General features: G+C 41.8%; 1 protein-coding gene across 1 annotated transcript in view; it reads left to right on the top strand.

The window, feature by feature from the left end:
• The window catches only part of LOC138293506 (vitamin D3 hydroxylase-associated protein-like), a 198,013-nt gene extending 181,467 nt beyond the window's left edge, over positions 1-16,546 (top strand). The window contains exons 14-15 of the mRNA XM_069232746.1: positions 7,142-7,287; positions 14,188-16,546. Of these exons, the coding sequence (XP_069088847.1) occupies positions 7,142-7,287; positions 14,188-14,328 (287 nt within the window). The 3' untranslated portion in view covers positions 14,329-16,546. The remainder of the gene's footprint in view (positions 1-7,141; positions 7,288-14,187) is intronic.
• Positions 16,547-16,793: the final 247 nt, after the last annotated feature.

The raw sequence follows: 16,793 nt of genomic DNA, 5'->3' as shown, positions 1-16,793 counted from the left end.
CCAGGGTCCAGCATAAAAATTGAATTATTTTTGGGAGGGAGGGGGCCCCACAACCCCCCCTCCCCAGGCTGATTTTGGCTCGAGGACTCCAATCTCCAGGCCCCAGCCATGTGACCAGGGTGCTCCCCCAGGGCACCCAGTCTCAAAATTGGGGACAGTGGGGGGAGCCTGAAGGCCCACGCTCACAGCTGGCTCCCCGCGTCCTGCAGGAGCCATCATGCTTAGCAGCTCCCTCTCTCTGAGAGCCGTTTCCTCTGTCTGCCTGCCTCCCTCTGATAATGAGATACCTGTTTGACAGCTCTCCCTTCAATGCACTGGAGTGTTTGCTGTGACTTTGCGGGAGCTTCAAAGCTGCCACTAAATCACAGCAAACAGCTATTTCCAGGGGATGGGCATCCCAGGGGATAGAAGGAGCCTGTCCTGGTGGGTGGCAGTCCCCTGGGCCATTAGTGGCTCCTTGAGGGGGGCCCCAGGGCACCACTCCCACAAATATAGCCCCAGGTGGTGCTCTCAGGGATATAGGGGTACAAAATGGACCCCCTTTCTATTTTTTAGTATTTACCCTGGAGAGGTGGTGGTCCCTGGGGCGTCAGGGGGGCTACGTACCCCTGCACCAGATTTCTTTAATTCCCTGGTGAGGTGGTAGTCCATGGGGTTGGTGGGGGCTGGGTGCCCCCCCACCAAAATAGTTTCAAGCCCAGTGGAAGTGGCAGTCCCTGGGCCCTTTGCGGAACCAGACAGCCACCACGTTTCAGTGCCCTAAGGAGATGGTGGTCCCCGGGGCTGTGGGGGGGCTGCACAACCCCTCTGCATACAATTTGGCTAATGCCCCTGGGAGGTGGCGCCCCTGGGGCTGCGGGGGACCACACAGCCCCCAGCATTCAATTTACTCATTGCCGGGGGGGGTAGTGGCCCCCAATGTTTCAGGGGGCGTGTGGCCTCTCCACATCTATTTGAACAAATGCCCTAGGGACTCAATTCAATTAAATCAGTGCCCCGGGGAGATGGCAGTCCCTGAGACTGCATGGGGGTGGACAGCTCCCGCGTATTATGAATAACAATGACCTCGGGAATTGGCCCAACTTGGGGCTCCTCAGGGATGAAGTGCAGAAGCCTGCACTTTGTTTTTTTTTAAATGTTTAAAAAACAGACAAGAACCAGAGCTAAGAGGTCAGGGTGATTCTACCCTGGCCCCTTTTCTTTATATTTAACCTTTTTTGGGGGGACTTGGCTGAAGCCGAATCCCAACATTGCTGCCAGCACTTTGTTGTTGAAGTGTTGACAGCCAAGCAGCTCTCAGCATTAGATTGGGAGGAGTCGCAAATTCTTTGCGTCCCTATACATACAAATTTGGATTTTCTTTATTTTTCTAAAACTACGGAATGGATTTACACCAAATAACAAAAAGGTCACTTTTTGGGCCAAGAGCTCCCTTTCTGCCAAATTGTGTGTAATTTTGTCCACTGGTTTCGGCACTATCGCTGTTCAAAATCCCTATGGGAAAAACGCATTTTGGGATCCCCCACTTTTTCTCAGCTCCCCGCTTGATGGATCACCCGAAAACCTTCCAGACAGCAGCTGACATGACTGGCAAATCTTTTTAGAAAATTTCCTGAAGATTCATTTACCGGTGCCTAAGATATTGGCAAGTAAAAAAATGCTTACTCTATACAAGCTAGATCCTAACTATAACTACCTAGTGGTGACCGCCACTAGGTAAACTATATATATATCTCTAAATATATATATATATATATATATATACATATATATATATATATATATATATATATATATGTATATATCATTATGAACACCCGTCAAACCGCTGCTCCTCTCATTGGCAGGTGCTGCATTACGTGGGGATGAACCCACGGTGAACACTTCCTCCACTTTCAAATTGCTCATTCACGTGGGCTACTGGAAATCAATTTATTATATTTGGCCAGCTTTCAGCAAAAATGCTTGACAAACGCGTCCTCAATGTCAAGTCCACCTGCCACATACTGCAGTTTTTTAAAACATCTCAACAAGAATTCATTGGATGACGTTAGAAAGGCGGTGAACATAGAAGATACAGTCAAATTTCACTTGCAAAACGGTGGCCATCTTAAAACATATATCAATACAAAATCAACATTTACCAATCTTCCATTTGTGATTTCATTCCATAAATAGGATTCTGTAATTCATCACTTATTATTTAAATCAATTTACATCGACCTATGGGAACTAAAAAATGATCCAAGTGCAAAGAAAAGATAAAAGGAAATATATAGGTTCGCTATGCGATCTCTAAAAAATCCCACCAACATTCAACATTCAAACATTTATAATTCATTGAAGCATCACACAGTGTGCATCTCTATATTCAATTCCATGAGATGCTGACATGTATTTCAAGCATCCCTGTGTTGAACAGGTGTTGGGACATATTTTCTAACCAATATGTCTGAAAGGGAAAGTATCCTCTCAAAATGAATCCCTGAATGGGCAAATAGCAGTGGTATATCATCCAACCAACTTCAAACTTTCCTACTCCCCTTTCAACCTATGGTTAAACTTCTTCCCTGACCCTCTGATCCAATTCTCGCTACCCTCTGAGGATCACCCAATATGTGTTGATATCTCTTTATCACTATTCAGGCCTCTGGGAACCTTGGTATGCAATTCAATGATCTACTGCGACTCTAAGCGTCTCAATTTTTTTACCTTGTTTCACCCTCTCTCCTGGGAACCTGATCTATTAAAAAAAAAAACTTAATAGGCTACTATTGCCCCCATATTCACTTTCAAAATGCCTTGCCACCGGGTACGTTGCATCGGCCATATTAATCACCTGCATATGTTCAAGTACCTTCTTCCTTGCTGCATGTATGGTACTTCCCACGTATATTTTGTCACACAGACATATCGAGCAATATATAATGAAATTGGAATTGCAATTCAACTATTTCTTGATGAGTTGCTTGCCTCAGCTGCCTGAAGTCTGATATTCTTTCACTGCAGTACTTTGTTTGCATGCGTTACGTTGCAGACAAGGATAATTTCCCCTAGTTACTTTCGATTTAGTCTTCTTGTCAACGTAATGACTATGGACCAAGAGATCCTTCATAGAAGTGCTCCTCCTGTATGTTACTAGGGGCGCTGGCGGTAATCTTGATCCTAAAACATGATCAGTCAACAGTAACTGCCAATTCTTGTTCAAAATCTCAACAAAGATGACTGCATCCTTTGAAAATCCAGTAACCAGCCTTACTATCCCCTGTTGGCTTGTTTTCCTATACGGTTGTTGTACCAGTATCTGTTATCTGTCAAGACATGCTGCCCTCTCAGTTGTCTGACCCAAAATCCTGGTGGAATAGCTCCTCTGTTTAAACTTACAAATTGCCTCATTACTAGCCTCCACAAAATCAGCGTAGAGAGCAATTCCACTTTAAGCACAACATCTCACTGTAAGGTATACTTCTAACTTGACTACATGGATGCTGACTCTTTGCATGTAAAATAGAATTACCTGCTGTAGGTTTCCTAAATAGTTTTGTATGTACCTGCCCTCCTTCGAAAAAAACCTGTGGGTCCAAAAAGGCCACTGATCTTACTAACATGACTGGTGAAATGTAAATTCAAACTATTATGATTCAGTTTCTCAGCCAATTGTTGGGTGCCATTCCACATGATAAACAAATCATCAATGTACCGCAACCCTAGTATGATACTCTCCTCCCAAGGATCGTTCTCCTTGGCCCAGGCCACATGCTTCTCCCACCAGCCCATGAATACATTTACATAGCTGGGGGCAAAGCACATGCCCATTGCCATTCCCTGGACCTGCTCATACAACTGTCCAGAGAATAAAAATATATTGTGGTTCAGACAAAAAGCAATAAAATCTAAAATCATCACATTATGTTCATGGTATTTAAGAGGTCTACTCTTCAAGAAACATTCTGCTGCTTTCAGGCTCGCTCTCTTGGTGGGAAACACAAGTATAAAGACTCATTATATCTAGAGTCATTAATAAACAATGATCATCCCGTTGGACGCCTTCTATGGTTCTCATGAAATCAGTGATGTCCTTGATGTATGAACTTAAGTTTCTTACAAATAGGGCTAGGAAAGAATCAATAAAAATTGAAGCATGTTCCAACAGGCTGTCCTTATAGGACACTATTGGCCGACCATTTGGAGTATGAGTGTTTTTTTGGATCTTTGGAAGATGATAAAATGTTGGTATCTGAAGGTGCTCCACCTTCTGATACTGATATTCCTTGAAATCCAAGACTCCCTGATCCATCCATTTATCCAATAAATTATAGAATTATTGGAAACTCCCCATATATTGTTCTCTCTTGATAAGTAGATAACATGTCCTATTCCCAGCTGTCACAGAGCCTCCTTGGTGTATTGCTCCCTCGACAGTGTTCCCTCCTTTGTCAGATGGTTTCACAACAATTGTGGCATTGTTCTTCAAATTATTTAATGCTTGCTACTGTTCCTTAAAGAGATTGTATTGATGGTGTTGATAAATGATCCGTGATTGAAATTTTTCAAGACCATGCACGACTGCTTCATGGAAACAGTCAATGGCATCATATGGGGTTTGTGGGATGAAGTAAGATTTAACTCTCAATTTACTGCTCCTGCTGACCTGCGTAATACCAAACTGCTTGGTAACATCGATGCCACCCTCCGAGGGTGATTGCGTCATCTCCAGTGTAATGCCTTGTAACTCCTGCAACACTTGCAATGTTTCCAAATCATCCCTGTTAGAATGTCTGTTGGTTGGGAGCCACTGACTTCACTTTCCATGGCCCTACTTGGGTGCAAGAGGTGTATCTTTTAAGTGTCAGTTTCCTAATAAATCGATAGAGATCAATATGATTTTGAGTATAATCCAGTTGAGAGGATGGACAGAAAGTAAGACCCAATTGTAAGGGACAAATTTGTTTGGGACAAAGTCCTCTCCATGAGATTTTCAATTGTTAGTTATCTGAATTAATCTGCAGAGTCCCCCTACCCCCCTGTTTCTTGCTGCCACCAGTGGCAATGATTTAGTTGCACCCTTTCTGGTTTCTTTGTGTTTTTGCACCCCTCTTTCCGTGAGGGGGGGGGGGACATTTGCTGTGGGGTTAGCTTGGAAGTCTCTCTTATCAATTGGTATTTCTGGAGAAAGTTTACACCCCTGCTGGTACTGGGTTGAGGTCCCCCCCGGCCTGCTTCTCCCTCTGAATGATCTGTCTCCACCTCTGACTCGGAGGTCCCTCTCTTGCTCAAGATTGCCTAGCTGTAATTGCCTCCTTGATACTTCAAACATCTTTGCAAAGGTCAGCACTGGTCCAAATTCCTAACTTCGCTGGTCACGTAAAAGTTTACTCTGCTTGCGTTGTTTAATTTTTAGTTCATACGCTACCAATTCATTTTCATCTGTTGGCACAACAAGTCAGCTTTGGCTGCCTCTGTATCCTGCTCAATTAAATCTGCAGTTTTCTTGATTTCCTCCAGCAACTTAGCTCGATCGCTAATTGCACACTTCAGCAATATTTTAACCATGCCTTTAGAAGAAGTGGTGTGGTCTGAGTGGTCATATGAAGGCACCCTATAAATCCTCAACCCCCTCAGCACCCAATCGACATCCAAATACCTTTGTAATGACGTTAATTCCACCCACTTTCCTATTTCCTTTTCATACAGTTTTTCAAGTGTGTGAAACAATCCCTTCAAGCTGTTGGGAGGATAGAGGTTACTCCAAGAACTGCCAAGTCCATTTTCACCTTCAGTAGGCACTGAACCGAATATATTGTCAGCCACCTCCAAACGCACTGATTCACTGAACATCTTCACTCAATGCTGTGCCGGCTATAGCAATTAAACGGGTATCCTGCCCGCTCGCTGCAGTCATTTGACAGTAAGATTGAGAGATATATACAAGACAGGATACACGTACCGTGGCAGTCCATCAGTTGATCCCGAGCCCTTCAACTTGGTCTCCCCGACGTCACAGACCCTAGTGGCATCACCCAATCCTGCTTCTTGGCAGTCAGTCAAACTTCCACGCTGTGTAGCGAAGTACACGGTCAACGCAGCGGCGTAGGTGGCATCACTCCAATAATCATGATGAACGTTCCATCAAGGCACCGCTTCTGTAATCGGTGGGTGCCGCATTACGTGGGGATGGACCCGCGGTAAATACTTGCTCCACTTCAAAAATGCGCACTCACACAGGTCCCTGAAAATCAATTAATTATATTTGCCCAGCTTTCAGCAAAAATGCTTGACAATCTCATTTCAGCTAAATGCCTTCCTGAATGTCAAGTCCACCGGCCACATACTGCCGTTTTTTAAAACATCACAACAGTTCATTTGATGATGTCTAAAAGGCAGTGAACATAGAAAATGCACTCACATTTCACTTGCAAAACAACGGTCATCTTAAAACACACGTATATATATACTCACATTTTTTGATAATTTTTTGTTCCACAGATTGTTGACTCAATAGTTTGGTACTTTACATACAAAGTATGTAAACACATTAGTTTTGTGGATTTTATTTTTGACATAATATTTTGGCATCGCAATATTGTATTATACTGACATACGGCCAGGCAACTTCAAAGCTCCTAAGAGAAACAGAGGAAACACCAGTGCTAAGTTGTGCATGTGGTTGCAGAAAATGGACATGGGCACACATTGTTGGGGACCAGGACTGGCTTTTCAGTGGCAGCAGGGCAGCTGTATCAGTTTTTTTTTGTTTCTCTAGTTGATTAGGCACATTGCCACAATCTTTTCCACATCATTTGTTACATGTCATGCAATAATGTACCTCGTACTCATTTGCATTGAACGTTAAGTACATGGCTAAATATTGTTCTGTTAACTGTATTTTCTGGCTAAAATGTTATAATGAAATATACATTTTTGTTTCCCATAGATAGCTAGAAATATATTAGTCATACTTTTTCTTCTGTATGGATTACTTGATGCATTGTTTACCTTACATTTCCTTCATGCCATTAGGTCTGTGGCCCATAAACCATTCAGTTTTCATGTAAATAGATACAAATATAGCCCAACATAATAGTCATATTTTATATTGGACATCTGTTGATAAAAACAATGCAAAATTGTATTTTTGCAGCCACTGGAACCTACACCTACCTGTACAATATTCTCAACTTCCCTGCCGGTGTGGTGCCAGTTACTACAGTCACTGAGCAGGACGAGGAGGAGCTGACACACTACAAGGGGCACTACAATGATCACTGGGATAAACTGATAAAAAAGGTCAGTAACCAACATTTCTCAAGCAGGTGACTTTAACTCATAAGCTTTTTCTTTTAAAGTGGGGTGGGTTAATGTGAGTGGAGGCCAAAGCTCAGGTTACTATGACCCACAAAACCTTATTATCACTGTCAAGGCAGGACATGACATATTCTGTTCTTCAAATGTGATTCCATAGATAAAAATGCTTTCTGAGTCCCCTGTTTGCCCAGTGCTTCATTTATGTTGTTGGTTGCAGGTGCACTCACCCTAGGGTTAGCAGGCATCCTAGACTAGCTCAGGCAGGTCCAGTTTTTTAAAGGACTGTCCCAGCTTCCCAACACATTTTGTAAAAATAAACACATATCCCAGTTATGCAAGAAGGTTGGGTGAGCATGTATGTTTATACGTGCGCTGTGTAAGGTCACATTCATATCGGCACTCTCATTACACCAGGGCAGAGTTCACTTGTTTAAAGAGTCTCCTGCTGTACTGTCTCACCTTATGAGTGAGTTAACCTCTGCAGAGTTCAGGATCACAAACCTGCTCTTGGAACACCCCCTGCCCCCACACAAAAAAGTCAGGTTGGAAAATGCAAAATTCCCCATGCATTTTTTATAGACTTCTCTAAGAAGCTCTATCGCAAAAACTGATGAACAGAATTACACTAAATTTGACAGGAAGTAGATCTTGGTCTGGAGCCCCTGCTTTATATAAATTGTTATAAATCTGTACAATAGTTTTTGAAAAATTAAGGTTCACAAATAATTATATATCTGGACAGTTAGGTTTGAGGGACTCTGGCAAGAGTCCTTCACACCCAATTTAAAAATAATAGAGCCTTACGATTGACCCATGGCGTCAGAGTCCTGAGGGAGCAGCACACTGATTGGATTCTATCAACATGAGGAAATTGTTGCTGGCAGCCATTACAGGACTCAGCAAGTCTGCTGCAATAGGTCATTGTTGCCGATGGTGTGTCACCAGAGGATTTGCAGGATATTCCTCAGATAGGTCTGGACTTTGCTGGTGGTGACTTTTGTCCTCCAAGTTTCTACATAGAAGGACCAATTTTATGTTGTTGTTAATAAAACTGATCTAGGTTTGCTGCTGAAGGCCCTTGGAGCTCCAGATCTTCTTTAGCTGAATGAATTTAGCCCTTTCTTTGCCAATTCTTGCCTTGACATCGGAGTCTGTGCCGCCCTGTTTGTCTATGACACTTCTAAGATTACAGCAAGAGTGAGGTAAAGAGATAGAAAGATGATGGTTTAAAGATACTTGAGGTGAAATTATAACTTGGTAAGTCTGGTATTTTGCAACCTCGGAGTTAGGAAGCTTTAGCAGTAGAGAACAACTGGTGGCTTTTGGACTTGCTTGTTTGATCAATTAAGCACTGGGAGTTCTCCATGATTTCTCCTTTAAATATAGAATAATAAAGGGATCACAGTCATAGATGATGAAAAGACCCTGTGTAGTGAATCCGCTAGGCTTCTGTTTATAAGTGTGTATTTATGAAAATATTTGCAGTTTTATTTTGTGGGGCCCATAGAAAATCATGATATAGGATTGCAGAGTGTCTTTTTAGGGCATACGTTTCACCTTTTCTTTTTTTATGTTTTCTTTTTACTGCAACAGATTTTTTGTAAGCAAGGCTCATTGTAAAGCAAACCCAAAGCCAGATTGAGGACATTGCAAATATAATAAAGACTGCAAACCGTTTTGCAAAAATTTAGAGTGAATTCTCATATTGCAATACTAATGTAAGGGAGCATGGTAAATGATTTTGTGAATATATAAGTGTTTTAAAAAGACCTGTGACTCCATATCGCACGTCTTAAGTGGAATAGGCAAAAATACATACTGAGAACTGAAAAAAAAACTTGGAAGCATTGGGCCAGCTTTTCATTTATTCAAACCAACCACAAAGAAGGTGCAGAATATAAAAGCATACTGGAATGCCACCCGTGCTAGTACTGTTTACCCTTCATAATGATAAGGCATATCTGTCTACCTCTTGCACACAGTGCACACAGCAGGAGAGGAAGGAGCAGAGAATGTTTCACCTCAAGGTCACACAACTAGAACAAAGTGTAGAAGAGTGTGATAGGAGGTACAGATTCACCAGGTAAATTATATAAGGCTTAAACCAAAGGGTAGATTCCATGTAGAGTCTCCCCACTTGTGAAGGCCCTGGAAAACCTTTGCTTCTTCTGTCTGCCAGGGTGAATCGGTCTACAGTAATCACGGGCGGTAGCATAGCTCTTCGTGCAGGTCTGTATAGACTTTTGCAACATCTCACACCTTGAGTTTCTCTGCACCAGTCCCCACACACACTGGCACTCATGCAAAGCCTGACCATCTGATGGAAGGTTTCACTACCCACTTTCCAAAGGTACCATTGCTGACGTTCAGCTCATATGACATAGTGAAAACCCTCTCTCAATGTGGTTAGTGCGTAATGATGGATTTAGTGGCACAATAGCAAGGCAGTACAAATGATGCTTCCAGATTCAGCTACAATATGTTAAATACAAGCCTGGCATACAATGAAGGATGGGTCCCTTGTAAAGATGAATATGCAACCTAAGAGCTAAGGTATCTGGGTGGAAAACCCTACGCCCTTTTTACAAGTCATGTTTCAGTGAATAGAAAGGGTACATTGTTTGACCCTAGCACCATAACTGAACCCATGTCAGGCCACGATTCCTCAGAAACATTACATTTTAGAAGTCCCATCTGATTCAATTGCTGCTGCATGCTGAGTACATTTTGTTGGAGCTTACAATTGCCTGTGTGCACTAGGAATCACAACTGCATGGACAACTAAGATCACATGATTTTCGGCAGTGCCTGTTGCCACACCTTAAATATTTCTAGGTTTTCTTTTCGACTTATGTTATTTACTTACAAACATACGTCTCAATAGCATCCAGGTAACATAATAATAGAGAACATTTGGATTACCTTAGCGAACAAACTTTTAAAATCATGACTTTGGCATTCCAATCTGTTCTTGTATATAGAAGGACCATAGAATACCAATCAGCATTCTTTGAGTGTAATGATTTTTGGTTTAAGTTACCTTCAGACTCGTTCTGGAGAACCAGTCGCACCAAATGCAGAGAAAATGCACGCGTGCTAGATAAGGAGCACAGCTGTCTTAGTCCAACTATGATGCCATTTCCTATTGCCTGGTGTTTAAGGTGTTCATGAGCAAAATTAGTATCTTTGAGATACTGCTCAATTCTTTAAAATGATGAAAACATTCCTGAGATAGACAAGGTTGAAAGTAGAGAACTGATAATCATTTTTATATCTGCAGTTGTGAAGTTGTGAGGTTATAATAAGAATCAGCGCTAATTTAATAGTTTAGATAATGCTGAATAAAGTGGAGAACTAAGAATTTGATCCATTTTATGGGAAGAAGGCAGTGTACGGCAGATTGCAAACATTCAAAGTATTACTGCAAGCAAGTTATATAGGACGACACATCCAAATTGTTAGCCACAGTTTTAAAGACTGCTCTAATATTCCTATGTCTTATGCTTACGGGGAAACAATCATTCACAATGTATTAGTGTAAATAGGTTCATGGAGCATGTAACAATTGATTCACCAAGGAAATTGATGATGTGATTAATGATTTTCGTTTTGCTTTTATATTTTAGAGCCCGCCACGACTTTTTTTTACTTGTATTTAACTATTGTTAATTGACGTTTGTTTACTGGCAAGTTTTGTGTTTTAATGATTTTTTATGTTTGTACGAAGGTAAAAATGTCGGTTGTACCAAATTGCCATCCAAGTTAAATCGCTAGTTATTTAGATAAAAGATGGCTTCTTTATGGGGAATTGATGTAGGGCAGTGCTGCATGTCTTCTTGCAGCGATGGCCTAGGCCAATGTGAAAGGACAGGAATGCTCCGTATTTTTCCAATACGGTGTATTCTTATCCTTTCCCGCTGCACTGACACAATTGGATGCCTAGGGCCTATGCAGGCACCCTTGCACAGTGGTGCAAGGGTGTCTGTGTTGCATGCAGAAGGTACCCGTTCCTGCACAATGACAATCCCAAGAGGCATTTTCTTCTTTCTATGTCTGCTGAAAAAAATATTTCTTCTTGTTATGCCTCACCTGGTGAAGCGTAAGGTTTTGTCACTTCCTCAGGTCTGCATGAATAAGTAAATCTGGGCAGCACCAAATGCATGGGTGTTGTGTGGGAAACCCATTGCATGACTCCCTGATGCAGAGTAAGGCATTGAGCCATTCAAAGCCACGTAGAGTAGCTTTGCAGGGGCCTCATAGATATTGTTGACAGGTTTGCCCTGCTAGAACGTCAGAAAAAGTGACGCTCTGGTGGTGCAAGTCTCTCATAAATAAGCCTCAAAGTTTATAAAACATACATTAAATCTCCTAAAATACAATTAATTTACTTTACAAATACCCCCTCTTTGGCAGGTGTGTAAAAAGCAAGCTGTTACATCCACATTTTCTATTTTTTCCAACTAGGCAAGTGCTTCCTGTGATATCATGCCTCTAAAATGGAATGATTAAATAGTTCTGTCACAAATTTAAAAAAGGTGGGTTGTCCACCATTGAATGGTCTGTTCATTAAATACTTCACAAGTAATTGAAATATACAGTGCTATGACATATTTTGATTATATAATATTAGGCAAAGGAAAATGTAGAAGTGGAATTTCAAAATCTGTGCAAGCAGCGTTTCAACATAGCAAAATGATTTGTCGAATTACAATAAATGGCAGTTATGTGCCAAGGATATTATGGCAGTGTTGCAATTATTCTATATAATTTGTCTGGTTTACCCTGCCTATTGAATTGTAACAGATACTTATTCAAGGTGTATATAGTTATATGTGACTGTTGGAAGTCATGTGAAGGCTTAACAACGTTTCCATTCATACATTAAAAAAACAAACATATTTTCCAATTACAGGTCATGATTTTAGTAGTGATCATTATATCAATTAGTTTCTAAAGATTTTTTTAAAACAAACAAAATACACAGACAGGCGCATGGAACAAGACATGTAGAACTGGCCAGAAATGAATAGTTAGCATTTGGTGGGATAGTAGAAGCGTGTGAAAACGAAAGAGAAATATAATGCTCGAAATGAAGTTAAGTGATACTTTGAATGGATGACGAAATCAACCTCACTGAATATCTCTATGACCACCAGCTGCTCAACACCACTCAGTCTAGGTTCAGACCCAAGTACAGCACAAAAACTTCCCACATCGCTGTCATTGATGACTTCTGCATAACTCTGGATGCGGGAGATGAGGCAGCCTTCATCCTCATGGACCTCTGCAGCATTTGACAGATTCTCCCACCCCCCCTCATACAACACCTACAAGACATTGGAATGCAAAGACACACACTTTGATGGATCTGCTCCTTCTTGTCTGGAAAAAAACAGTCTGTCAGCCTGGCATTATACACATAGGGTGCTTGCCACCTTATCAGTGGAGTTCCCCAAGGATACACCCTGAGCCAGACCATCTTCAATGCATACATGATCCCACTAGCCAGGATCATCCACTCTCACAACATTAACGTCTTCTCCTATGCCGATGCCATACAACTCATTCTCTTTCCTCATGGACAGGATACCCAGTATCCAAATCAAGTTCAGTGTCTGCATGACTGAAATTGCCCACTGGATGAAAACCAACTGTCTAAAGCTGAATACTGAAAAAAATGAAATAATGATCTTCAGTAAGAGCACTTCACCTGGTCACCAACAGAGGTAGGACCGATCCCCACCACCTGCATCAAGAACCTTGGGATAGTCATCAACAGTGACTTAGCATGATGGCCCAAGTCAAAACCGTCACTGCTTCATGCTTCCATACCCTAAAAATGCTGAGAAAGAATTTCAAATCACTCCCGATCAGCACCTAGAAATCTGTCACACAAGCAAGCTGGACTGCGGAAACATCCTGTATGCTGGAATCAACAAAAAACACAACAGAAGGGTGCATACCAATCAGAACTCAGCAGCCTTCCACACCTCACTCACATCACACCACTCCTGAAAGACCTCTACGTGCCCCCATAGACAAATGAGCACAATTCAAACTTCTCACCTGCTCTTTCAAGGCAGTCCATAAACAAGGCCAGCATACCTCAACAATTGCATGTGCTTTCAAAAACTTTCCAGACCCTTCCGCTCATCCGGATTGCTACTTGCACATATCCCAAGCATATGGAAAACCAGCTCCAGCAGTCAAGCATTCTCCTGCATCACTCATAAATTGCGGAACAACCTGCCCCTACACTCAAGAGCCTCCTCCTCACTTCCTGAAGTCTACAAGAAGCTGGTGACCTGGCATTTCAAATAGTCCCACTAGGCCACAGGATTAGCTAGACTTACACCTGCTCAGCACCAGGGTGCTCTCCCAGGTGATAGTACACTCTACAAGTGTGCCTAACACAACATAACCTAACATATGTGAAAGAGGAAAGAGATTTGTAAAAGAAGATAGGGTGTACCTCCAGGTGGCAATTCAGGATTAGAACAGGTTTGGGATTTTCTTTGAAGGTTATATAGACCCCACCAGAGCGAAGGAGCTTACATCACAGTCAGTCACGCGCACTCTTAAACACATTAGTATTAAAGCTGGGGTAGTGCTTTAAACATGGATGGTTAGAACTACACCCTTAAAGGGATACCAGCAAGTTTTGTTTAATCTAAACATATAACCCTTTATGCCAGTATTTCTCTCCCTACATGAACCATTCAGCATCATTTTCTTTTAAGTTAAACTTCTATACATGGCCAAATTTTACCATGATGCACCATTTTGAAAGGAAATAGACATTATCACTGATGTGTAAGAGTGTTTCCATGTTGATAATAGTTATTACTGTCTGTTCTTTCTCTGCTTGTGTTTTTGCTGCAGGCTGTGACAGGAGCGGTTGGACTTCCGGTGGCTGTGCAGTGTGTGGCTCTGCCATGGCAAGATGAGCTGTGCTTACGCTTCATGAAGGAGGTGGAAACCTTGGTAGAAGAGGAGAAAATAAGATGTGGAACTGTATCGTGATAAAATATACCACTAGGACCCGCTACTAATCCACTGTCCTGTTCTGTAAATATGTGTTATCTCAACAAATGACAATCAGCACAACAGTATAGGGACGTGTGTGGGCTTTTATAGATGAGATTATCTCACTAGGGTATTATTGAAGCTATTAATCAACATGTGGTATTATCTCCGATTTACTAAGTCTGGAATTATTTTGAGTTTGTTAAACAACTAAATACCATACAGAGAATATCTGTGCAGGTGATTGTGCAATGAAATGACGTTCCTTTATGAAAAGACTTAAAACAGGAATACATTAAACATAAGATACTTCGACAGGCACTCCACTGGTAGCCAGTACTTCATTTGTTAAAAATAAAATAAGTACACTTGCCCAACGTTTTTCATCCCAGCACTATTCGATGCAGGGGCTGCTTAATACAAGGCAGCTTATTTTTAATTCACTCTCATGCCCTTTTCCTCCAGCAAACTGTACTTCTCACACATTTAGGCCCAGATTTAAGAAGGCCTAGTGCCTCCTTGCGCCACATTAGCACAATTTTTTTATGACTTTAATGTGGCTCAACGAGGCCAAATTCAACGCACCAGATTTACAAAGTGGCGCAAAGCATGCGCTGCGCCACTCTGTTACCTCTTGCGTCATGTTATGCCTGCGCCAGGTATAATGTATGCAAGGGGGCCTTCTCCCATTAGGGGGACCACAAAAAAAGTGCAGTGGAATCTATGAGATTCCACTCCACCCTTTTTAGTGGCTATTGTTAACACCTGACAGAGCAAGTTAAAAGGGGGCATACCATTATTCTTAGTGGGCCACTATATACTTTGCAGGATTAGCGCCAACATTTTTGGCGCTAATCCTGCAATGTACAACAATAGTGTAAAAAATGATGACGCTATTGTCCCTAACCTACTTCATGGTGCGCCGTATGTTAAATACAGCGCACACATGGTGGTATTGGGGGGCGCAAGAAAAGTGGCGCTGCATGTAATGCAGCGCCACTTTTCTTACATTTGGGCTGTAGTTTCTTTTCTCATCCCTGTTTCCCTCTTTAGTTCTGTTTTCCTTCCTTGGTTTTCCTCAGTCTCCCTTTCTGCCTTACTCTCACTTACTTTGGTTCATAGTCTGATGATGAAAAGTAGTTCCATTCCCCAAAAATTAGTGCAGGTGCCGACACCCAGTACTCTACAACACCCAGCACATATTAAGCACTGATGATTGCCCTAACAATAAGCTGACATTTTGCGTCCCAAGAATTGAGCTCAAAACGTATGTTGGTGGAGCAGGCGGAGTAACAAAGCCTTCAGTCCAATAAAACCTGTTGACAAAGGGGCATATTTACAAGCCCCATAGCGCCATGGGAGCGTCACTTTTTGTGACACTTGGGTGGCGCTGTGCACTGCGCAGATTTATAAGGTGGTGCTAAGCCACTTTTTGTAGCTTAAGACTGCCTTGTAAATATGCCCGACGCAGTTTGCTGCGGCAAAGGGGCTTACAGTGGGTGTTGCTGTGGGCATTTCACCGCAACACCCATTGCTTTTGACGCTGCCCCAGATTTACAAGAATCTGTAAATCTGAGGCAACACCAAAAACTACTGCCACCCCAGGGATGGCGTTAGCTTGGCACAACGAGGAGAAATGCTTTCATTTTTCCTCGTTTTTGCTTTTTCTATTTATACTGCATGCTGCAGCACACATGGAAGGAGCAAATCTGTCATGAAGGATTGTTTATGTGCAGAAAGGTGTCCTGCATATAAACAATCATTAAATAATGATGATTTGGTATTTCTATGTGTGCTGCATTTTGCAGCAAACCTGGAAGTCCCAGATCGCCTTTGTAGATTGTTTATGTACAGGAAGGGACACCTTCCTGCACATAAATAATGTTTCCATGCAGTGCAGGCACCCTTGCACTGTGGTGTAAGGATGCATACGTTGTCAGCTAAATGTAGCGCCTGCGCTAGGGGAAACACAGGGGTGCACCGTATTTTTGTGAATACGGCACATCCCTGAGTTTCAGAACTGTCGGAGCAGGGTGCTACGCCAGTTCATTGTAAATATGTCCCAAAGTGTTCTGGTGCCCTACTGGGGCTTTGCAACATGATGACTAAAATAAATGTACTCCAGAATAGAATTATTACAAACTGTATTTACTGTATGTTAATAATTAATTGAGCTGAAATTTTTTATTTTATTAAATCCCTATTTGTATCTACACATTAACTTGTAGTCTGGATTTTTTAAGCTATTCCTCATTGGGTTGTCTATTATTTATTTCTCTTGTTACTGTTTCAAAGAGCTCAGCAGCACTACTACTGGTATAGAAAGACATTGCACAGAATATATTTTAAATTACATTAGAACCGGGGGGAAACCTACTTTTGATTTGCCAGTTATTGGTGTTTGCTGCTATTATTTATTCCTAATGCTTGTTAAGTTGTGCCAGCAAAAGAGTACCCAAAAG

This window comes from Pleurodeles waltl, chromosome 4_2 (genome assembly GCF_031143425.1).
Source record: "Pleurodeles waltl isolate 20211129_DDA chromosome 4_2, aPleWal1.hap1.20221129, whole genome shotgun sequence".
Lineage (NCBI taxonomy): Eukaryota > Metazoa > Chordata > Amphibia > Caudata > Salamandridae > Pleurodeles > Pleurodeles waltl.
Note: the sequence above shows the minus strand (reverse complement) of the source record. Positions and strands in the feature narration are given on the sequence as shown.